The 24,306-nt window shown below is 39.6% G+C and overlaps 1 protein-coding gene across 1 annotated transcript in view; it reads right to left on the bottom strand.

Annotated features, from left to right (window-relative positions):
- LOC590579 overlaps nucleotides 1-24,306 on the bottom strand; it is a 43,881-nt gene continuing 19,575 nt past the window's right edge. Inside the window, exons 22-49 of the mRNA XM_790176.5 lie at nucleotides 23,694-23,954; nucleotides 23,162-23,407; nucleotides 22,208-22,468; nucleotides 21,217-21,416; nucleotides 20,507-20,671; nucleotides 18,807-19,881; nucleotides 17,885-18,393; nucleotides 16,836-17,174; nucleotides 16,064-16,183; nucleotides 15,077-15,270; nucleotides 14,088-14,214; nucleotides 13,363-13,537; nucleotides 12,824-13,014; nucleotides 12,189-12,416; nucleotides 11,372-11,512; nucleotides 10,347-10,608; nucleotides 9,810-10,009; nucleotides 9,146-9,508; nucleotides 8,086-8,599; nucleotides 7,596-7,810; nucleotides 6,533-6,758; nucleotides 5,634-5,845; nucleotides 5,183-5,333; nucleotides 4,520-4,699; nucleotides 3,604-3,869; nucleotides 2,973-3,105; nucleotides 2,237-2,547; nucleotides 1-1,537 (exon numbers count right to left, since the gene is read on the bottom strand). Coding sequence (XP_795269.4) covers nucleotides 1,448-1,537; nucleotides 2,237-2,547; nucleotides 2,973-3,105; nucleotides 3,604-3,869; nucleotides 4,520-4,699; nucleotides 5,183-5,333; nucleotides 5,634-5,845; nucleotides 6,533-6,758; nucleotides 7,596-7,810; nucleotides 8,086-8,599; nucleotides 9,146-9,508; nucleotides 9,810-10,009; nucleotides 10,347-10,608; nucleotides 11,372-11,512; nucleotides 12,189-12,416; nucleotides 12,824-13,014; nucleotides 13,363-13,537; nucleotides 14,088-14,214; nucleotides 15,077-15,270; nucleotides 16,064-16,183; nucleotides 16,836-17,174; nucleotides 17,885-18,393; nucleotides 18,807-19,881; nucleotides 20,507-20,671; nucleotides 21,217-21,416; nucleotides 22,208-22,468; nucleotides 23,162-23,407; nucleotides 23,694-23,954 — 7,355 coding nt within the window. The 3' untranslated portion in view covers nucleotides 1-1,447. The remainder of the gene's footprint in view (nucleotides 1,538-2,236; nucleotides 2,548-2,972; nucleotides 3,106-3,603; nucleotides 3,870-4,519; nucleotides 4,700-5,182; nucleotides 5,334-5,633; nucleotides 5,846-6,532; nucleotides 6,759-7,595; nucleotides 7,811-8,085; nucleotides 8,600-9,145; nucleotides 9,509-9,809; nucleotides 10,010-10,346; nucleotides 10,609-11,371; nucleotides 11,513-12,188; nucleotides 12,417-12,823; nucleotides 13,015-13,362; nucleotides 13,538-14,087; nucleotides 14,215-15,076; nucleotides 15,271-16,063; nucleotides 16,184-16,835; nucleotides 17,175-17,884; nucleotides 18,394-18,806; nucleotides 19,882-20,506; nucleotides 20,672-21,216; nucleotides 21,417-22,207; nucleotides 22,469-23,161; nucleotides 23,408-23,693; nucleotides 23,955-24,306) is intronic.

Here is a 24,306-nt window from a genome sequence, read left to right as displayed (position 1 = left end):
TCCACTTTCATAAAACAAATTTTTAATAAAATACCATATGATCAACACAATATTTCATATTAGGGCACATAATTATAATCTTATTATCAGACATACCACGCACATGTATGGAGATTAAGAACATAGTAAATATTTGACATACACGTTGTTTTGCATAGAGTTCATATGATGTAAAGAATTTGATGAAGAAACAAAAAATGCAGAACAAATTTGTTTTTTTACTGGTGGTTCTTACTTAGTTTTGATCCAGAGTGTTATGAGAGAATCTGTATAAAGGAAGTATCGTATGCAGAGGCCCTGAAGAGCATTAACTAATGTACTTTACACAGAGTTAATACTGTTCTGGTTGTTAACAAATGAGGAATGTTACAAACTATAAATGTGCACTTCCCAAAAGTGTGTTGCTGTCCAAAGGAATTTTCAATACACTTGACTGCCTTAGATAATGTATTTGAGTTAAGAATCTTCTCTCAATTTGTGTATTCTTTACTGATTTAAGACAGCTCTTTAAACCTTATTGCAGCACAGTTGGTAGGGAATCAATCTAGGGCAACATTTAGAAGTAGCTTGTGAGGAACACGCAAACACATAACTGAATATAATTAATTCAGATATCTAGCATATCTACTGCTGCACATAATGAAAGCATCGCATCCTCCACAGCGGTTGTTACTACAGTTATCAATAAACTAAACACCCACTTAAAGATTACAAAAAGGAAACATGGTTAAGGTTTTAATACTGCATGTCACATACACAAACTCACGGTCACTCTTATTCTCATTTAAAAACAAAAAAAAGAAGGAAAATTGCATTGTCCGCATCAACACCATTTAATTACATGAATCACACAGCAAAATTTTGTACATCATTTTACAATATAACATAAATCAACCACTGGACTAAACTTTTCATCTTATATTATTATATCATCATCATAAATCAAAATAGCCATAAAGGGCACAAACTATAAAAAAGGCGAGGCCAACTTGATTTGTTGGTATATGTAAAGAAGTTTAGTGATATCAGATTGCTATAAAAGGCGCTTGGAAAAATTGAAGCCGTCTGTAATATCAGGCTGAAGCTTAATCTGAAGTGAATTTGAAATGAATCTAGTACATCTTTAAATACTTAGGCAGCTTTGCCTCTTGATGTGTTAATACAAAAATAAAACAAAAGGCTGACAATTCCTCAGCTCTTATACAATACACTCCCTCTCATCTGCTGCTGAATAATCTTGCAGAAATGCTGAATAATTTTCCATTACCATCATAAAAAAATACTACAATCTACTTTCTTGATACTTTCCAAAGATACATCCCAATTTCCCTCCTAGCAAGATTTGTATCTACATTTGTTAGTGAAGTATCTACATCACGGTTATCAACTTCAAAAGGAAGAATAGTCTAATGCATAGGTAGTCCATATGGGTGGACATGGATTAGGTTTATTCTTCTTCCTCTGCAATTTGGTCAGGATACCTATGGTGTGGTAGACGGTATTTTAGTTCAAAGGAACGCACCCCGGCTCGAATTTCCTGCAAAAGAAGCGAGAGAAAATCTCATCAACTTATGTCCATACATGTTGCGATATCACATATATACATGCCACTATTTAGAAATGGCCATCGTTTAAGGTTAGATACTTCTACAAATTTCTGAGTTGTGATTCAAGTTAAGGCATGAAACTTTCATGAATCTGGACAAATGAAAGTTTATCAAACTATGACAATTTGGAAAAAGAAAACAGGCTAATAAGTGATAAGATTGTTGTTACAAAAAAAGTAGGTGCAAAGAATTGGATGGCATGCAAGTAAATAACACTATCTTTAGGATGATGTTCAGAGAATTTTCTCCTCTGATCTTTCTACATGTAAATAAGGGAAATACCCTGACAATTTGGTTAAGAAGTTACAAGACCCCTATTAAGCCCCTCTGCACTATTTTGGCCAGGAGGGATTAGACCACCCAGCGTGGTCACTGGCAGGTGGTTATCTCATCAAGTCAGCTCTCAAATAACATAAGAAAAAGGGAACCATGGGGGACCAATGGTCACCGGTTAGGCATTGTTGGCTATATAGAGGGCACAAGTAGCTATAAGTAGTACAGTGGGGCTTTAAGAAAACCAAATATTTTGCCTACTGAATTCTCTCATTCCCATTGGCTTACATACAGGGAGCCCCCGGTTTCAGTAAGTAAAGGGTTCACGAAAAACAAGAATTTTTGTTAATACATACCTCTCCGAACACGTTGAGAGGATTTGAGCACTTTTCACACACGGAACGTCCAACACCGACCAGATCATCATGGACACAGCTGCAGACCTGGCATTCGGCCGGCTCGCTCTTCATTACCAGGCGTTTGACGAAGACATCGTTGAAGCCCTTGTCGCTGAGCATGCTACTATCGAAGATCGCACCACCGGACTCCTGGGCAAGAAGTGCGTTGACACCACGGGGTTCGTCGGTGAACTGACGGAGGGTGGCGGATCCCTTGAAGGCTTCTAGACCGGACATCTTGCTGGTGTATGTTGCCGTGGAATCAATACCTGCCAGACAGATTGTCATACAGTGGAAACTTGTAATAATGAGGAAATCTGAACCATGGATAATTACTGTTTTGTATCAAGTTTTTTGTTTTATTAGGGTAAAAGATATAAAGAGCTGGGACCAGTTTCAACTACCAACAGTAAATGGAAAGGAGGTTGCAATGTTTATCATGAATGCATTCGAACCAAACTATACACTTTTCATGTTCCTCATCAATCAATGTGATATTCAATAATAAAGAACGCTACGTGTATGAAAGCACATGCCAAACTTGTACATGTACATAATTGATATGCAGGGGTCTGCAACCAACCATAGTACAAACCACACCCTTTTCTGCAATCTCTACTAGTTGTCTTCTACTCATTTTAGTTTCAGCCTATTGTAATGATTTCCAACCCACAATACAACAGAAGTGACTTACCATAGACTAGCTCTGTCTTAGACTTGGACTTGGAGGCACTGGATTTTTTGTTGAGTCTGAACTGATAGTCCATGAGGATGGTGAGGGAGATGGCTCGCTTTCGGAGCATGACAGACAGCTCCTTGAAACTCAACTACAATGGGAGAAAAGGAGAGGGAAGAGACAGGACATGTGTTAAGGTATCATGTCACTTAGAATGGATAATACAAATATTAATAATAACAACAATAGTAAAAACAACAACAATAAAAATAATAATGATGATAGTAAAAATTACAATACTCCTACCACTACTACTCCTAACACTACTACTCCTACTGATTACTGCTACTGCTACTACTACTACTATCACAACTACTGCTACTATTACTAATACCACTAATAATAGTAATAACGATGATACAGAGTTATTTTCATATTGCACACATATCCATCCCAGAGGATGCTCAAGACACCTACAAGGTACTATTATCAACCTGGTTTTAGCCCAGCTACCTTACAAGCACTGAAAGCATTCAAGGAATAAATTCCTACCAGGTACCCATTGACTACACCTGGGTGGAGAATGGCCGATGTAGATTAATGTCTTTACGAAGGAGATACACGGTGCCACAGCATTGAGACAACCTACCTTTGGATTTTCCTCCGTGTATTCAGAGCAAGAGAGAAGGACGATATGTTTAGCAGCTCCGGTGCGGAATGGATAGTTAGCAGCAAGCTTGACGGCAGCGAAGGTGTCATTGCTTCCGCCATCGGTAAACTCGAGTGAGTCGCGTCCCAGTGTGAAATCACGGGCCCGGTCGTTGAAGATCTTGTGGTTGATGGTGTGCTGGTGAGCGGCATCATAGACTCCTGAACCACCAAAGGCAGCAAGACCAAACTGAGTGTCCTCAAAACCTGAAATAAAATAGGTTTCAATTTCAGAATTAGCAACATCATTTTCATACCAGATTGATTATCGGTAGTATCATGGAAAAAGCCACTTGAAAAGATGGATACTTGAAGCATGGACACCAGATGATCATGACCTTAAGAATTTGGTCACTTTATATATGTATTTGGTGCCCATTACATGAATGCTTACAAAGCCTAAAATAAGAAGAGTTAGAGCATGAAAACAGGCACCCCTAACCTAGAAACAATACCTGTGACCCTCATGTATTATACATGTGTGTATATTATTGTTGAATAAATTGTGAGCACTATGTAACTGCAATGAATAGACGCTATACCTAATAATCTGTGGACTAGATTGGATTGAATATGATCATATCGTTAGGTGTAAACCCATTAAATACTGCAACATCTCATTCTCAAAAGTTTTATACAGCAACCATTTGCTTCAATTAGGCATTGGGCTGAATAAGTTGGTTGTCTCTTTTTTCTTTCATTTTGAGCTTTGATCCTTTTAGTCTAACTGAATATTGAGGGCATTTTCCACTTTCACAATAGAGTGCTACATAAGAGTTAATCACACAACGATTTTTGCTAGACTGAACAAGAGAGGGGAGGGGGGGGTAAGGTAAGGATAACAAATCTCTACTCACCAGCATCTTGGAGATCTCCAGCCAACCTGACAACAAGGTTGTCAAGTTTTTGCGCATCCTGTTCCGCACACTGCTTCTGTTCCACAACAAACACGATATCAGCCTGGCGAGGAACGGCCTCTCCCTCGATTGTGATTGGCTTGCCAGCTTGGAAGGACTCATCTCCAACCTCACAAATGACTGATTTAAAATGAAGAAAGAGGATGGAAAATGTAGGTTTACTGCAGGACTAAGATGAGTCACGTAACATGTTGATAACACGTGTAGTGAGTCAGATGAAAGAATGGTGTAAATCACACTAAAAATCCCCCTTTCCTTAAATCTCATGAAATATCTTTCTTATCCTGAAATGGTAAGAAAATAAAAGGAGGCCTCATAACACTATGTGATAGATGTCATCTCATATTGAAAGTATTCCTTATAAGTTTTTCAATTATCTTTCATACACAAAAAATGTTAAATAATGGCATGTAAATATTCAGCATAGAACTACAAAGTTGTAAAACAAGCATTTGTTTTCCTGATCTAAGACATATTTCTATCACTGATTAGGCACATTTACATGTATATTCTATATGACTTTTGCATGTCCAATGTTCGTTGTTAAATGAAAGCATTGCTTGCATGGAAACTATTCTAATGGGATAGGCCTAGAGGACTTACTGCATTCGTCAGGCATGCGCACAGGTTGCTTGGAGAACCAGCATTGGGTCTTGTAAGCGACAGCGATGCTACACATCTTGCTGTGTCGCTCTTCCTGTGGCAGGTTACGTGTGTCCAGGATGCACATCCTGTAGAAAGAATCCGGATCGACCTGAAGGCAGGGTAAGAACCACAAGACCAATGGTAAAAGATCTACATCTACAGTCAAACCCTGCTTTATTGACCACCTGTCTACAAAGACCACAATTTTTGTTTCCCTTGAAAGTGGTTTCTCATTGAAACTGGGGAACCAATAGATTTGTGATACTGCATTCTAATTAAATGGAATCTCATAAAAGTAATGTATATAGGGTAATAACTTCCAAAGCACTTTGGAGAAGCATAGAGACATTCTACATGTGATATGCTAGATATAAAAAACGGACAATGATATTTCTTAGGTGTCACTTACTCCGCCATGGCAACCGGCAAGAGGAGAGCAGTTGTCGAGGAACATACTGGCACAGGCCTGGTTGTCAGGGTGTAGGGGGTCAAAGTTCACGATAGCATCCATGGTTGGGATGACCCTGTTAAGGTCAAGGGTTGCAGCCTCGGACTGGATGCAGTTCTTGCCGACCTTCCAGGATTCTGTGAAAGCGGTGATGTTGGTCTGGACCTCATTGCCTAGAGAGAGAGAGAGAGAGAGAAAGAGAGAGATTAAGAAAATGTAGGTGAGATTTGCTTGTAGTACACGATGTTGTATTGACAGACAGAGAGAGAGAGAGAAAGAGAGAGAGAGAGAGAGAGAGAAAGAGAGAGAGAGAAAGAGAGAGAGAGCGAGAGGGAGAGAGAGAGCGAGAGAGAGAGAATGTAGGTGAGATGTATGGGAGCATGCGATGTCAAGAGAATGACATTTTTACATAAATGACCTTGTTGGGCAGGCTGAGCATCTCGACATTTCATAAGCAAAATGCTCATGTGTCAAGTAATTTTCTTCCATTATCATCATCTACCCAGGAAATCTGAAGATTTTATATGATTAATTACCAAATTTCACCAAACCAATACATGTGCAAACTCTGGTCCGAGCAACAAATAAACAAAGATATCACAAGAGAGATATTGTGAGAAAATCTAGTTTAATACTGCTCAATTTTTCACTGTTTCACTAAATCAATTTTGGTACAAAACAAAACTTCCATGATATCTAATATTACCATTCATGACCCCACCTTTTATCAAAAAAAAAGACCAGCTTTCATTGTCAAAAGACTTTATATGGGCTGTGTACACTCCTTTTGTTAAAAAGGCTTGAAATCTTCCTACATGTAGACAAAAGCTGGCTGTAAAATTAAGTGATTAAAACAGTACCTGGGGTCTTAAGGTCATCATAAGATTCGAAGTTGAAGTTCCCAAGGAGACCAGCAGTTCTGTCAAAGTATCGGCCACTCAGCTTCAAGACACAGACATCATGAGGCAACTTGCACATGACATCAACACCTTGAGCATTCTTCAGGAAGATGCTATCCCCGATGCGAATAATGGCAGTACCACCTACTTGGAGTGGCAGTTCACGAGCCTGGCGGTCAACACGCACCTTTTATAGAAAACAAAATTTATTTCAAATTGGATACTTAGATGACAGCTCCTTTTTCGTCGCATCCACTAGCACATATTCTTCAAATTACCAGAAGTACATCACAAATTCCAAAGGTATATACAAAAACAAAAACAATGGAAGTATTTTGATAAACATAAGATTTTATGATAAAACCTCATCCTATATCACTACAATAAATGTACAAATAAATTAAATAATACATGACTTCTCTTTACAAGTACCTTCCTTAAACAAAAATCCCTTGCCTGTGGAGGACCATCAGGTTTGTAAGATCTAGATAATTTTCAGACTGGTTAGATAAATTCAATGTTCACATGGTACTCTGAAACCTCTTTGTTTCACTGGTCAGAGTCATGACAAGGACAGTTGGGTTGCAATGAGAATAAATGTACTGGGTGTAAGCCACAAATATGTTTAAATAAGAGAATAAATAAGTAATCAAATGATGGGAGCTTTCTTTCATGCTTCATCTGCAGATAAGGACTACCGGTACTGTAAACTAAATTGCAGGAGAAAAATTGGAGACTACTCTTTCTTGAATAAGCTTAGTCCTGAAAAGGACTAGGAAACCTCTGCATGAGAAGAGAGCAAGGCTTGAAGAAAGAAGATGGAGAAGGTCTGGGTGGAGGTTGACCGTTTTTCCTAACGAGTGACAATTTTTACCTGGGACCCAGCATCATACCAACCTATCCTGTATTAAAACCCTTTCCAAAACATATCCCTATATTTTCGATGAATAGAATATGTCACCGAAGCATCTGTTGGATGAATTGTTTTAAAGGACCACAAAGAGACACAAGGAAGGATTCTTACTGTGCCATCTGACTTGATCTCGAAGGTCCTTGAGTCGATCATGAACATCATGTTCCTGATGGGGATTTCCATGTCGCGCTCGTAGTCGACGATGGCTGAGAAGTCGTTCTCGTGGACAAAGTCCTTGGCTAGGAGATAGCCGCACTTTCCAGAGAAGTCATAGAATAGCTTGTCGAACGTCATGTAGTGCTGGGCTCCAATGACCAGAGCATTAGCTACAAGGTATTTGGAAGAAAAGGATACGACATGAGAGAAATTCCACAAATGAGTAGGCTTCTTCCATCATCATCATCATCATCATCATCATCAGGCATTTGGTGTAAATTACTAAAATGCAAATAGACATGTTCACTAACAAGAGCCTATAATCGCTTCTGCAGATCATATCTTCTACATGCATTTGGAGCCAGAAGAGTTTAAACTCTGTGTAAGATGAGAAAGAGTTTAAAGCCCTTCTAGCTCTGACTAGATGATAAGAAATTGTTTTTACCTCCGTATGGTGGCATCCAGGTACGGGGGCAGGTAGCAAACATGGCCTTCGAGACTGCAGCAGACATGGTATTCTTAACTCCGCACATGGTTTGCTTCATCCTCCCATACAACCTCTCCAGACTGGACATGTCCAACTCGTTGGTCAACTCCTCCAGGAAAGAGTGACGCTCCTCCCTGTCGGGGATGTCCATGACGCGGCCGAAGAAGGGACGTCCACCCTCCACGATGCGATCGCCCATGCGCTCCAGGTAAGGGACGATGCGGGTCTCCATGGTGTCTTGGATACCACCCTGCATCCTGGTCTGTAGCTCCTGCATCATGTCCTCGTAGTAGGTGCGGTTGGCGGTGAACTGCTCCATGAAGCGGGACTTGAACTCGCTGAGGGTGCCCTCTCGAAGCATGCTGATCATCTTCTCCAGCTTGGTCACGTTGATCCTCTCAAGAATGCCTGATGGAAGCATGTCCAGGTACTGCCTAGTGAAGTTGGTCAGAGAAGTGAAGTTGCTGAAGTCCTGTAAATAACATGGAGTGTGCATAAGAAATGATATTATGTATCTTCAAAAATTATGTAATAAATGGTTGGTATGGTCAGTGTATATCTGCACTTGTCCAAAATGATGGTACACATAGATAAAAGGTTATCTTTCATTTCTTCTCTCTTAAACAACAATGTGTCAGAGCATACAAAGTAATCTTACTACAGCTGCATGTGCAAAATCATCTCTATGTCACAAATACATGTAGCTGTCTCATGATCTGGACATGTAAAGATTGAAAAAACACAAACAAATAAACACATGGTGTTATATTCAGCAAATAAATGACCACTTATTGTGTTTGTGTCAACAGATTTATTAAAAAACAGATGACAGTGTATTTTAGCCAATGAATGAAGAAAAAAAATGAATGCCCAAATTCAGTGTAACACACTCATGTAGACTTGGACAGTGCCCAAATCAAATACTTGGACATGCATTCCTGATACTGGGTAGCCTACTGTAGGCAGTATGGGCAATACTTGCATATTCTTGTTGCCAGGTTCTATTGACAGTACTAACCTTAACAAATATCTTAAAAACAATTTCGCCGTTCATCATATCGAACTTGGTGAGCTCGTATGTTCCGTTGAAGAGCTTCTTCAGGACATTAATGAGGACTGTGAAGTTGTAATCCTGACCAGCTTCCATGGGCACTACAGCGACTGGAGCCGAAGGGTTGGTGACTTCGTTTCGAACGTTGGTGATACCATACCGAGAGTTGAACTTAGCCAGGGCAGCCTTGATGGCTTCAGCGTCTAGGTTGTCAGCGGATCTGCTGGGGACCGGAGCCTGGCGGCGCTTACGGGCAATGAAGACGTACGGATCGAGGAAGGTTGTAGCTGTCATTTGATAGAGGGCCAGAGCTTCATCCTTATTCAATAGCTGTAAAAAGCATCAGGAAAGAGGTTTGGTGAATGGGTGGCGTTAAAATAAAGTAATTGTTAATCACATTTACATTGTATTCTTTCTATCTTAATCAATATATAACCAGTCTATGTTAACCAATTTTTTTCTCAAAAACAGTTGCCAAATATGCAATTCTCTTCTGTTCCAAATAGTTGTGATTTTCAAATGACCACCCTCCCACCTTGGTTTACAATTATCGCCAGCATTCTAATCATGCATCTTGTCTATAAGTATATCACCACAATATACATATCTGTCTCTCCTGCTGCATGCTCACCGTGCGGAGGGTCTCATTGAGCTCTGTAACCAGAGTGACAAATGGGCTGAAATCTGTGTTGCGGAATGGCTCAACCTCAACCTCGTAAGCAGCCTTCCACTGTCCAATGACTGGCGTAAGGAAGGCATTAAAGACCTCGATATCCTCAGCGATGGCTCCAATTATTCTCTTGATTGCTCTCTTCTCAGTTTTTAAGACAGCTATATGGGGGGGGGGGGGAACAAAGCATATTTATTGTTGAATACTCAAACTATCATCAGACTTGAATAAATAATGCACTAATAAATTCTAGCCCCTGTTTGTCTCCAACCATCTTTGATTATTTTATTATCCACTTCATCTTTGATTTTGATTTTGATTTCTTTTCACCATTCTCTTGTCTTATGCATTTTTTTTCTCCATCAAAATATCTGTCCAATGCCTCCTTCTCATCCTCTATTTCAATCTTTTTGTTGAAAATCCTGTTCCTGTTTCAAATTTGTTGCTTTTCTACTTCCTTCTCTTTCTCTTTTAAACACTTTGCGTGCCTGGACTCACCAATCCTTGTGTTGAATTCTTCCCGGATGCGCTGTCCGACAGCTCCGAAGTTCTGACAGATGGTGTTGAGGCGCTCCTGGAGGGCTACCCAGTTTGGATCCATGACAAGTATGTCCTCTTCAAACTGCGTCCAAAGATTGTTAAAGAAAGCATCCCTCGCCTCCATACTGGCAGCCCAGTGAGAAGCAATGGCTGTCTCGTTGAATTCATGCTGAATCGCCATTAAGGCCTCCTCGAATGTCATCCAGTCAATCACAACATCCTGTTTACCAAAAGATAATTCAATGAAGCCTTATTTACATCATCATGTAGATGGTAAGATATACATGTACTTTGCTACAAAATTAAACATACTGTAAACAAAAGAGACGCAATGGCTCAGTGGTCTCGTAACCTGGAGGTCCCGGGTTCAAAACCAAGTCAATGAGCTAGTGCCCTTTGGTTAGGCATTCATCCTCATTACCAAGTCCCCTGGTTGCTTACTTACAAGCTTACATATGCTTTTGTAGCAGTCGGGTAAAAAAGAAAATTAACCATCAAACAAGCTCTCTGACTTCAACCTCCCCTTTACTATATTAATTAAGTGGTTCATGAAAAGCATGCATTGAAGTAAACTGCATAGTACTGCAAAAAAATGCATAGTGGATTGTTATTTAAAAAATATTCAGACAATATGTACAGCAAATATACATACATAACAAAAATAAGATTTATGTAGACTAGTTTTAAGTCATTCTCTTAAGATTGGCTAATAAGATTTTTTTCAAACAGTGCTCCATATCTACACTCAAAATTCATCACCACTTTTAAAGTTCAAGAAGATCGGCTTTTCTCTTTCCTAAGGTCTTGCATTAAATGGATTTGGGCAGTTCAAAACACACATGCATGACACTGAATATAGTAAAATACTGAAAAATAACTTGTCAAAACTGAGCCACTTGCGAAATTCATTTCATTTTTATGCACCCATTAATTTCCTACAATTAAGACCATTCACTAAGGAAATTCAGGCAAAACATTCATACCTCTGAAAACATATTGAAGCCTGTAGAAAAGTACTCCTGGATATCCTCAAATTTGGCAGCAAAAGCCTTGTAGGCCCCGGATTTCACATCACTGCTCGCCAGGTAGGCATGTACTGTCTGGTTAAGCCTCATCCATTTACCCTACAGTAGGCAAAAAAGATGCACAAAATAAGAGGCGATCCCATAACAATGGCGACGATGAAGATGATGAAGATTACGACGACGATAATAATTATAATAACTTTTGCACTGAATGATCAAGATAACATGATATCTGTCAAACAATTCAATGAGTAATGAGAACAGATTAATAAGGATATTGTCCAACCATACCAACAATAAAAACACATTAATAACAAGTGGTCCCATATGTGCAAATTGGAGTTGGTTTGGAATCAGTTTCGCAGTATGTCAGAGCTACATGTATCTGTGCATTTCCCTTCGGTGAAAGTTATTACCAGTGAAGTATTAATTTGTTTAATTTTACTTGTCAAACCATGCAGGATCACTCTCAAGGAATCTCTCTCAAAACAATTTTTCAATTATATATTCCTTTAAAGCCCATCTGTACAAGTTTGGTTGAGGGATTAGACCACCCAGGAAGGTCACTGACAGGTGGCTATCTCATTAACTCAGCTGTCAATTAACATAAGAAAAAGAGGATCATGGGGGACCAAAGGTAACCGATTAGGCATTTTTTCTATATAGAGGGAGCAAGTAGCTATAAGTAGTACAGTGGGCCTTAACAAAGACAAATTCAAGAAATCACCGCAACAGAACAGATGGAATTCCAACAGGCAAAAAATGAGAATGTTACCACTAGATTTCCAAGTTGGATCATCCTGGTTGGTGAGTTTAGAGCCCATTGGGTATTGACCTGAGTCTTCAACAGCTGGATCTGAGTGTAAATGTTGACGTTGGATACCAAGAAGCCCGTTGCTGTGCCGTTGATCCTCTGGGCCAGAGCCTTCCAGCTGCTGCACATGGATGCACGCTTCACATCACGGAGTGCCATCGTCTTGTTAACTATATTCAGAACTGCAGCCTGTTGTAAAAAAGACAAATAAAACAGCTATTATAATAAGTTTGTTCCCAACATTTTGTGATTTAAGACATGGTTGAAGAATTACAGGTATTTGAAAAGTAATAATGTTCATATTTGGGAAAATATCAATGAAAATCAAACCCCTTGGAACAAGAGCCTAGAAACTAGTTCAGACAAAACAAGACAAAACCGCAGCTTTTTTTAATGACTTTACACTTCATATTTCTGCATCTCACATACACACAGCTTGGTGAATATGTGCAAGTCCTTTGTTGCGGAACACTTGCCATTCATTTACATGTTAAAAAACGAGGCGGTGGCATTTTTCGCAGCGGTTTACCTTGCCATATCTGAAACGAGCCTTAATAAAGAGTTATAAAAAAGAGGTGTGACAGAAGTGACTGTACCTTGAGGTCTTGTGGCCAAGCTGGCTCCCAGTTGATCTGAGTGGTGAGAACCTTAGACACGTTGCGGTCCAAGCTGATGACGAGAGAACCGTTGTGGATGGTCTGGCCGGAGTGGACGGTGTCCAAAGAGACAAAGATGGCAGTGTCGTTTTCGTATCCTGCCCTGAACTCCCAGGTGTCCGCAATGTTTTCTGAAGGTTAGAAATTAATAATAATGATAACATTAATAGCGACAAACAACATCAGCAATAATAAAATTGATAGAATTAAAAGCAATATTAATAGTAATACAAATATGAATAATAATAATAAAAATAAATATTGATATCCCCCACCCGCCAAGCAGTGGTAGGGAGGAGGAGGGCGGAAGATCCCCCTTGTATTTGCTTGTCAGAGATTTGTTTCACTAGCAGGGCACACCAGAAACATGATCACCTTGGTTTTTTACTTTTGGATTTGCGCCCCTGCCCCCTTGCCAGGGGATCCTGAATCCGCCACCCAAGAAGGCGGCAGAAGACAACTTAATCTCTCGTACATACCTGGGTTGTACTGAACCACCATTCCAACAATCCTTCGTGGTTCATTGAACACCATGCTGTAAGGCACCACACGACCGTTGTAATTGTTGCGACAGTTGATTACATACACCCTGCCTTCTTCAGTGGTCCTGTTCAAGAACTGGCCGTTGAATCCGTAGTTTCTACTGCCAGTGTACTGCAAGTTCATGAATACAAGGTGATTTTGATTTACAAAAGAAAAGAAAACATTTCAAGAGATTTTAGCCAAGATGACTCGCACCCCTATACAAATTGTCAATTATTATACAGATCATAACAATGATCACAGTACGTTCAGTACATTATATGTGCATGTACTTTAGGAAGAAAATTCTCAGCCTTATCTTCCAATAAACAGGACCATGTCATCATTTATTCTTTCATTCTCCTTCTTAACATTTATGTAAATTAAGTACTAAAAGTGAAACAGTGGTTTATACATTGCCAATTATTTCATTGTTTTGCTGTACGAATACAGTCTATTTAGACTGCAGGCATGCACAGACACTAATTTGACAATTCCAACACAATTTCATCTTTCAGTCAAGCCTAAGCCAGTGTCTGGCTGTGTCAAGCAGCTATTATAGTACAGAGCCCATCATTAAGTGCAGAAGAACCAGCAATCTGATGCACTACAACTGACAAGGGTTCAAACTGTTATTTGCCTTAATTGTATTTCTATGAAAATGAATAGTAAAAAACAATACCAAAAATGATATTTCCTTGGTGCCTCTGTTCAGCGAGAATGAGAGTTCAGGTTGGTGCCTTTCATCTCCAAGAAGTACACTGTTCTCAAGCGACATCTCAAATAGATTGGATGAATTGGAGTATGTACTAGAAAAAAAAAAAGGATGTAAAAAGATGCATTTGTTAATTTACAAGCACTTTTTAACTATTTAAACATATTTGTGGCTTACACCCAGTAAATAAGATCAATTGATCGATCTGTATTGAAAAACAATTAAGAAGAAATCTTGGAACCAGCGGGACTTAAACCTGCATCTACAAATATGTTTTAATAATTGAAATTTCTCCCAGGAAGCATTACATTTATAAAAGCACTTTATAATAAATGAATTTAAAGACACTGGCATGCTTTAATACTAGTCTTCCACTACTGAGAGCCAAAATGGCATGAATATATTTTTACAAACAGGTAGGGTAAGTAAATGACTTTGACTTTGACTTTCAAGAGACACAATCATCATTTTAAATTCTTGAAATGATTACCCTTATTCATTCTGTATTCTAAACAGAATTTTTTTTGGAAAAAAAAAGTTGAAATTTGTTTGTAACAAAAATGCTTTGACGACATAACGAAATTTGATGTATCCTTCCCTCTTACCTCAATGTCTCGATAGAGGAGATAATATTCCTAGGGGAGAAATATTCAGCTGCTGACTATTATTTTTCAATATTGATAGTATGCTATGAACAGTTATATACTGTATGACATAGCAAAGGCTGGAAGGTGAGGTTTGATACATGACACGGTTCAAATTAGGAACAAGTAGGAGCCAGGGGTTTAATACCAATACCTAACACACACCAGCGAGACCAAAACCAGGCCGACAACGGACCAATCAGAAATTTACATTCCCGAATTGCCAAGACTCAGCCGGTCTGGTCGGTTTGGCCATGTGACTGAGGTATATAAGCATGACATACAAGAGCAAATGGTCAAGGATTCACTCACCCAATGATGGTGACATCAATGATGTTGACCAAATGACGTAGGTTCAGTACAATGGAGTGACCATTAAGGACACGAGTGAGCTCAATGCCGGCGGTCAGTTTCTGGTTCATGTCCGCGCTGTAGGTGAGGGTAAGATCAGCATCTAGGACTCTGTTACTGCTGTTATGGACCAGACTAGCCCCAATGGTGATTGGCTAAAGAGAGCATAGGAACATAAATTGTTGATAGCTTATCAAAGTCTCACTTTCAAACATAAGATATTGACCGTTTTAGTTATGTACATGGACATGTAGGTAGTTTAAAATAGGCGTAGCTAGTGGGTGCAAGGGGCCTTGCTCTCCCTCTCCCCCCTCCTTGTTCTTCCATTAAACAAATGGTAATCCATGGTACTTACGGATCAAGACATCAACCCTACCCCAGTATGCGTAACTATGTGATATGACCCCCCCCCCCCCCCACCCCCCCCCCCCCAACAACAAAAAGTATCATCTTTGGGTAAAGAAAACTTGCATGTCTTATTGAAATTCATGACAGATTCAAGAATGACAAAGACAGACATCAGAGATAGAAACATCTTTATAGCTGGTAAATACATATACTACATTGTACTTTGACAAGGCACTATACTACCTAAACTAACTCAACTACCATTCAAATGTGGTGATTGTCATAAAGGAACTTTAATTCACTGACGTCACAAACTATTTTGCATCTTGCATTCTGCATGGGTCTTTTAATGCTACCACATTTTGCTAATAATAATAATAATAAAAACGTTACTTATAAAGCGCTTACCACCGAAGACTTTAAGCGCTTGGGTCTCTAAGCACTTAACTACAGGACTCCAAGGTAGGTTTCAGAACTTTATAATATTGTTTGAAACATGCATTCACCACAATGATATACTATAATGTACATATATTCGAAAATAGGAATTAAAGAACTAATACCACTATCTCACAATAAAAAAAAAACCTGATAACTTACATGTCTGTCCAGTACGGTCATGGTGATGCTAGTATCATAATCCTTCATGTACCCCTGGCTGGTGTTTGTCAGCACGGTTTGAAGAGAGAAGATGTTACCAGTCTCACTGGTAAGAGTGATCTGAAGCAGAGAAAGTGTCAACGTTCAAGAAGTGTTTAGTTCTTATACAAATTCATATTCAACTCAAATGTTCATTAATATATCTCCTCCAGCAATGGAAAGAATATCACAAATAAACACAAAAGAATACTATCTGCGGGCAACAAGAAGGGTTTTATTATTCATAACCCTGACCCACATACCACTTCATCTTATTTTACTCTTTATCTTAGATCCCTTACATTATCTTGTATTTTCATGGTCAAATTAATAACATCTGAATTCTTCACTTGGAGAGAGTCTTTGCATCTGAAAAATATGGCAACGTACGCCAGATTCTCATTATAACTTTCTACAATTAGCCTACATGTAGCTGCTTTAATATGGATGTTTAATGTATACTTGCAGCCACTTGAAATTGTACAAGCAGGCTTAAGCAAGGTTTTTAGACTGTAGCCACAATGTCTTATCTTAAGTTGAGCATCTGGGGCCCGTTGCATAAAACTTACCATTGATGGTAACTTTGCCATCAATGGCAACTACATGTACCATGGTAACGGGGCTCAACAGCCAATCAAAATCAAGGTTTCCATGGTAGTTACCATTGATGGCAAAGTTACCATCAATGATAAGTTTTGTGCAATGGGGCCCAGATGTGATATAAAGAACTTACAGTGCCTGTTTGATCAGTTGCAGTTCTTGTCTTTCCAAGAGCTAGGGTGAACAACCTTCCGAAGCCAAAGACGCGTCCCTCGTTGAGAAGCATGATAGTCGCTCCTGCTCCAGCCTCGTTTCTGTTGCCGATGAAACGAAGAGCGATGGCCTGGGTGGGGAGGAGGTTACCCCACATCAGGGTGGTGTTGTGGGTGATACCTTGCGCAGTCATGCTGCAGGAATCAGAGATGACGACCTGACGCAGACGGAGGTCGGGGTTGGTGGGCTGCCTGAAGACAATCTGGGTGGTACGGGACATGGGCTCTTCTGATGCAGCATTGGTGAATGTCATGGAGAGCTGGAGCGAGCGAGAGAGAGAGAGAGAGAGAGAGAGAGAGAGAAGAGGAGAGGGGGACAATTTAATTTAATACATTGCATTGCACAGCCTCATTCTTTATACTCTTACAAGTCACATCACAACTACAGTCACAGAATTCTCCTGATTCAAGAAGTTTGGTTGACATGTCATCACTATGCACGTGATGATGAAGTAAACAGAAAATTATTTACAAAAATAAACTATCAAGAATGTTTTTTTCTATTTTAATAGAACCTTTTGTTAACAACTCGAAGGTGTGTAAAATTAACTGTTTACTGACATGTACCAATTATATTTTAAATATTTACGTCTGAGAATGACCTTCAATCTCACCATCCCATAGACATGACTCAGTTTCAATTAGGTCTGATCAATGTAAGTTTCATGTAAGCGATGACGGAGAGCTGAATGTATTCCTGAGAGTACATGATGTTGTTGTTGTTGTGATTTATGGCGTTTTCATCGTCATTGGATGATTTTCGCCAGGCAATGTGAGAGGGCGTAATTACTGGTCCTCTCTTAGTACTTTTTCTGTTGAATCGATGATAGCCTAGTGGCGTTGTGTTTGTGCAATTTGTTTTGTGTTTGTGCAACAGTGTTTTAAACACTGTACTTTTATAACAATAATTCAAGTTCCAAGTGTATCCTGCAATATTGAGAAGAGACAACAAAACACCGGGAGAACTTACCATATCGGTACTGTCGACGTTCAGTGAGGAGGAGAGAGTTGTGGACTGCTCAGTTTTCATGAAATTTAGAGAGGTCTTGGTGTTGTAACCTGGTAAAAAGTCAGATCTGGATTCTGTTGTGAGGTCAAATCGGTTCTGACCTGGGAAAAGGTCAAGGGCCCAGTTGGTATAGATAGCCTCCCTATTATTATCCTGCATCTGAAGATTGAAAGCATATGCGTTGCTGAGGTTGGAGAGGGTCAGGGTCATCTCAGAGCCATAGGTCATCACGCTCTCACGGATCTCGAGAGTGAATGTGGAGCCGGCATCGGACTCTTGGACGTTCTGGATGTAGTTGCTTGACCAGATAATGTTGGAGTCTTTCGTGATGGTGATGTTACGCGAACCTCTGTCAAATCGACCACTGAAGAGGTACATATGCTCAGGTATGGCAAGGCTCAAGTCCAACTCCGTTCTCATGTTAAGGCTCTCATCAAATGTTAGCGATGTACTAACAGTCACCTCCTCCTCTGTACAGTAAATAACAAAGAAACACATAAATCAAATGGATTGTGTCGCAACCCAAGTTTCAGCTTTAAATAAGATGTCCTCTGTTTAAAATTCGAAAGACACCTTAACAATGAAGCAGCAGGCTTCTTCCAATGGTTTGAAAATAATAAATGTAGCTTTAGTTTATACAAACCTGGCAATTGCAATAAAAACTCAAAGTTTACATGTACCCTCCATAAGGATGGATACTTAATTAAGTCCTCAACATGTTATCTAAAAGTCCTTTGCATCAAAATAATATCAGCATTTTGTTCTTAAAGTACTGGTCTCAATTGATGCTACAACAAGTAGAGCTAAAAGGAACATTATTACTATCAAAAGGACTGTAACTTTGCTATCAATATTACAATACAATCAAATTACTAGGACATACCTCCCCAAATGCCAGTGAGGGAAGATGTCAATGGGAAGAACACATCTTCAGAATATTCAACGGTGTGTTTAATGCCATAGCTGACATCTGCAGGGGACCTGAAAATCAGGGCAGTGTCGTAAATCTGGCTGGGTGAGGAACTCCTGTTCTTCATGGCCAACTCAATGGCATAGGTTTCAGCAGATCTCATCAGGGGTTGGAACTTAATGCTCAGGTTGCCAGATGGGACACCCTTCTCTAGCTTTCCTTCACAGACAACGGTGATGGAGGTCTTTGGCAGGCTTAGAGTGGCAATGATGTGGCCTTCTTTCTTTGCATCTGTGCTCTTATTGGTGTAATCGGCTATGAGCAAAATCGGCTTCTGGCCAGGCAGGAATCGAAGCTGCATATCCACGTTACCATTGCCAGTTTGTGGATTGACAATCACAGTTAGATTGTAGCTCAAATCCTGGGCAGGTTGGAAGGTCGTCTTGAGAACACGAGTGTAACGAAAAAGGATTCTGGTGTCTGAACTCTCCTTTGTGGTTTCCTCTAACATATGCATCTTCAGCTCAGAATTTTTCTTAATGGTCATCGAGGTCAGCTCGTTGGCACTGCCAGTCTGTGCAAAGATGTATTCCAGAGTATAATCATTGTTTCTGATGTCCGTGTATTCCAACACAGTGGATGTCCAGAAGGAGCTGTTGGTTTCACCGGTCATATTGAATCGAACTAGGAAGCTCATGACCTGCTCTCCTGATCTGTATTTAGATAGGTAGAGTATGTCCTTGGGGTTGCTGAAATGGAAAGTGTCTGTGTACTCATAATCAAAGTAACCTGGTGCCTTGACGAGGAGGCTCACTGAGCCGTTCCTAGCGGATCCTTCAGGGATGTACGTTATGGTGGTGGTAAAGAGATCATCCTCATGGTCCCTTAGAGTCAGCGTAGTGCCAGAGGAGACATTTGCGGTGCAGTTGGTGGTCCAGTCCAAGGTGAAATCCTTATCGGCTGCAGGATGGGTGTATGTTACCTCCATGTCATGACTGTATGAAACATTCTTCACACGATTGAAGGTCAGGTCATGGCCCAAAGTGATCTGTTTGAATGAAAAGTGGGATGCAGCAAAACAAAGGAGAGATGAAGCATGATGTAGTACAGTACACTGGAACCATAATTTTTTCAAAATAGTCTTTAAGAATACTATTTGCTCTAAACTAAGGATGAATATATACAGATAGTATTTTTAGTAACATATCCCGCAATTGAATGGAAAAGAACCGATACTTGCTTATAATGGATATGAATCGTATATATTGTACGCGATATAAAACCTATTATGCCTTGTCAATAAAAAAAAACATGAGGGTAAAATTATCAAAACGTTTTTTTTTCTTGTTTCTTTGTATCTAAAGGTGTGTTCACCTTCACTGTAGGTTGATATCCATATAGTCATAGGTAAGATATCCCCCAATTTGCTAGATTTTCATCAGTGTTTATCATTAGTTTCTTCTTATTGACATGTATCTAATCATCCATTTGCCATCTGTTATATGCAGATTCTTTTGCGATTGAATGGACAGTGCTCAAAGGAAATAAGACTTCTTTGTAAGAATAAACTTGACATATTTTCCACATACATGAGATACACCAATTAATACATTGCCCTGCCTTCAAAGAACAAAAGAGAACTACAAGAAACTGAAGAACAGCATTGAACATACCCTCTTGTCGGTGGAGGTGCAATCGATACCGTCATAGCAGATCCTGAAGACATTACCGGTAGAGCGTGAGGGTGTGAGGGTGTACTCGGTGTCCATACGGAAGCTCAGCTCCGGGTGATGGGGCATGTCCAGTTCAATCTTGCCATCCCAGGAGAAGATCTCACCCTATCAAAAACAAAATAGGAGAGTTCCCATGTACTTCTTCTATATTTAATGTCTTAGGGTAGGTGGGAGCTGTTATCAGCTTAGTGTTTCAGCATGTCCATGTGGCTTTGTTAAAATGTCAGTACTGTCAGTTCTATAACCCTGAAGTGTGTATTATACATGTATATGTGTATTCGGAGGTGGGTAAACCTCTTCATTTTATGTTTTGAAGCTTGAGCATTACTGCACTGCAGTCGTTTAAGTCACAATAAGACAGATACTATCTTCAGAAGTCTTTTTCATTATCATACATAATTACTAATGCACTTGCAAACATGAAATATTTGTGTACAGTCAAACCTGTATTAGCAACTACCTCTCTATAAAGACCACCTGTCTATGGTGGCCATGTATTTTGTCTCCCTTGAGAGAGAAATGTGTGTTGTAGAACCTGTCTAGAAAGGCCACCTGTCTACAGTGGCCACTTCGTCTGTTTCCCTTGGGTGGTCTTTATAGACAGGTTTGACTGTACAATGATGGCTAAACGATTCCACACACACACATACCTCTTTGGTGGAGTTCTGGAGATCAATGGTAAGACTGTAGTCGGGTTGGTTTGATGATGCATCCGAAGCCATTGATGTCTGGAAGAGAACCGTGTTCTCATGGTGGGAGGCAGAACCTGATACGACCTCGGTGATGTATGCACCATCAACGTTAAATGACCAACTGATGCTCCTTGCATCACGATCAACTGAGGCAGAACCTGTCAACAGAAATAAACATATTTTACTGCAACCTTTGCCTACAAATTCTACATATGAAGAATTTCATTCCAAAAGGAGCTAAATCCATTTTTGCAACTTCAGAAAAAAAAAAAAATTGTTTACCATATTTTGTACAGGCGTCTTTGGAAAAATGATATTAGAAGGTGCATTTGTTCATAATTGCTCCTAAAATCTAGGTAAATAATTTCATTGAAAGACAGGTATTTAAGTGAACAATGTTCTGATATGAATACATGCAACTCAATTTTCATCAAAAGTGGATTTAGCTCCTTTTGGAATTAAGCTCTTCATATATCGAGGGAAGCAATACCAGGTTGTCTTACCCAAGGACCCTAAAATGAGTCTACAACATGTAGGAACCCAAACTGTAACCTTACAAGATAAAGCCTGGAAAAGCTGGAGATGTAAAGGTCTGAAATCAAACAATGATCCAAAAATGGGCAAACATGATATTCTACTTATCCTTCTTTTTCGTTTTGCTGCCCCCTCTATTAGTTACATGTACCTCCTTTGAAAACCTTCCTAATGTCCATTAACAGGTAAACTATCATTACATTTTGTTTCCTTTTTTTCTGAGGGGACATAGACAAGGATTTAAGAAACAAAAGAAACAAAGAAGAAAATATCTGAAAATGTTTGTCTCTGTCTAAAACATCGAAATGCTCCCGAAGATGGAGCATGCAACATGATGGAAGTGTTTTCAAATTAATACAATTAGCTTTTGACTCTGGATAACAGAAGGGGTTGCATTCAAACATGCAGCACCTACCACTGAGTCTGAAGATGTCCTCAGCAGCACTAATCAAGGCCATGTTGTTAATCAAGATTCCACTTTCAGATACATCAATGGATCCTTCCGCAGAGAGGCTGAAAAGTAGGTTGGTTTCCAAGATGAAGATTGGAGTGAACCTGGTCTTGGCATTCAGAGCCTGGATCTGGAGACCATTCTTGCTCCTGAAGATCTGTATGCCTCGGAACTTGACGAGGGTGTCCAGGTACTGGTGAGCATTGACCTCATTCTTGAACTCAGCTGTCATGGCAACAGATAAAGTGATTCATGATTTACCTACATGTACAGGTAGCTTAAAAATCATTTACCTTTCAATAAAATGTTAATAATCTTGATTCTTTTAATTAACAATCAATGAAATAAAAGTCATACAGTTGAACATGCATATTAAAAAAAAACCTGGCAACTAAATTGTTCTCATTATCTGAAATCTGGTTCATGGAACTTGAAACATATCACATTTCATGTATGCTTAGAGTAAGATGGCAAGCACTTCTGACATTGAATATATATTTAAAAATTACTTTCTCATGGATAGGGGGAATTTTGTCTGAAATGTCTGATATATCATTTGGAATATCATCCAAATCATGAGAACTACATGTATGCTTATCACAAAATATTCTGAATCAATTAGGGCAAGGCAAAAAACAGTACCAGTAATTCAAAAGCTAGAAAACCCATTGGTAAGGTACATGTACTAGCTAGATAACAAAATGGATGTGGAAAGGGTAATCAGGGCCCTTTATATAAAATTACCATTGATGGTTAACTTTGCCATCAATATTAACTACCATGGCAATATCACTAAACACCCAATCAAATCAAGGTTTCCATGGCAGTTGCCATTAGCCATCAATGGTATGTTTTATAAAATGGGGTCCAGGCCCGTCACTAAGTTAAAGCAAGGGGTAACACATAACCGACACTTACTTGTTAGATTGAAGTACTCGGTACTGTTGACCGTAGCGATGACCTCCAGCCTGTAGATGGAGTCTGCTGACCTGTTGAAGAGTAGACCTTGAATGTTGTAGTCTCCCATGATGGAGGTCAGTGTCAGATCCACAGAGTACTGCCTCTGCTCGTCGTTGGTCATGTCAAACTCGACGCCGAATGGGATGGTTTCCTTGATCTTGCCTTGGAACCCGAAGCTCCTCTGTCTCACCTGAAGATGGAAGTCTGAGGAGGGAATGTGAAACAACATTGTGACTTACCAGGGGGTGTTTCATAAAGATTCTAAGTAAAACTTAACTCTAAGTTGGACTTAAAAATTATGGAGAGCCATTTGTAGCCTTATAATGAAATATATTCAAAAGCAAAAATTCAAGTATATTAGACTTTTCATAAATTCCTCATCAAGAACATGAAATCTCCCATGATTATCAGTTTAGCTGTTAAATAATTTCAGTCCTGAATTGGTCAACAAGTAGAAAGCATAGGAGGAGATCAATGGTGGTGTACTTACTGGACACCTCGATGAGTCTTGTGTTGGCTGTCGTGAGGTAGAATTCGTTCATGGTCGTACCGCTGTCTGCTATGACCAGGGGTCCACCACCGATGCTCAGAGAGATGGCAGGGAAGACACTCGTTAGGCTGAAGATGGGGGTGATAATGGCGGAGGAGGACATTTCCTCAAACTTGTAGCCGCCCTGGAGGGAGCTGGAGAAGGCACCGAGGCTACCAGAGAGGGACAGGCGACGCAGGGTGTTGTTCTTGATGAAGTCACCTAGGGCAAAGATCAAAAGTGATGCTTCAGTCAGTAAGTGAATCAACCATGTTATCAAAAAGAGGAGTTTATCTCTCCGTACCTATGAGCTATTACCTGACAGATGCTGTAATGGTCATCGGTCTTTTTGCAAAGCTTCTGCTGAACTTTAAAACAAACTACCTTTACATGTCAAAAATTGTCAGACTGTCAACCAATTCAAAACTTGTCTTAAGACACATTTATTCAAAATTGCTTTTCATGAATTACTCTGTTCACGTTGATGTATATATATTTCATATATATTGGAATTTGTAGGTTTATTTGTAATTTTTTTGTTTAATATATAATTGTTTGTTATAGCGCTTTTAGA

Source organism: Strongylocentrotus purpuratus, unplaced genomic scaffold, assembly GCF_000002235.5.
Source record: "Strongylocentrotus purpuratus isolate Spur 01 unplaced genomic scaffold, Spur_5.0 spur5_scaffold_3, whole genome shotgun sequence".
In the NCBI taxonomy this organism is placed as follows: domain Eukaryota; kingdom Metazoa; phylum Echinodermata; class Echinoidea; order Camarodonta; family Strongylocentrotidae; genus Strongylocentrotus; species Strongylocentrotus purpuratus.
This window is presented reverse-complemented; position numbering and strand designations above follow the sequence as displayed.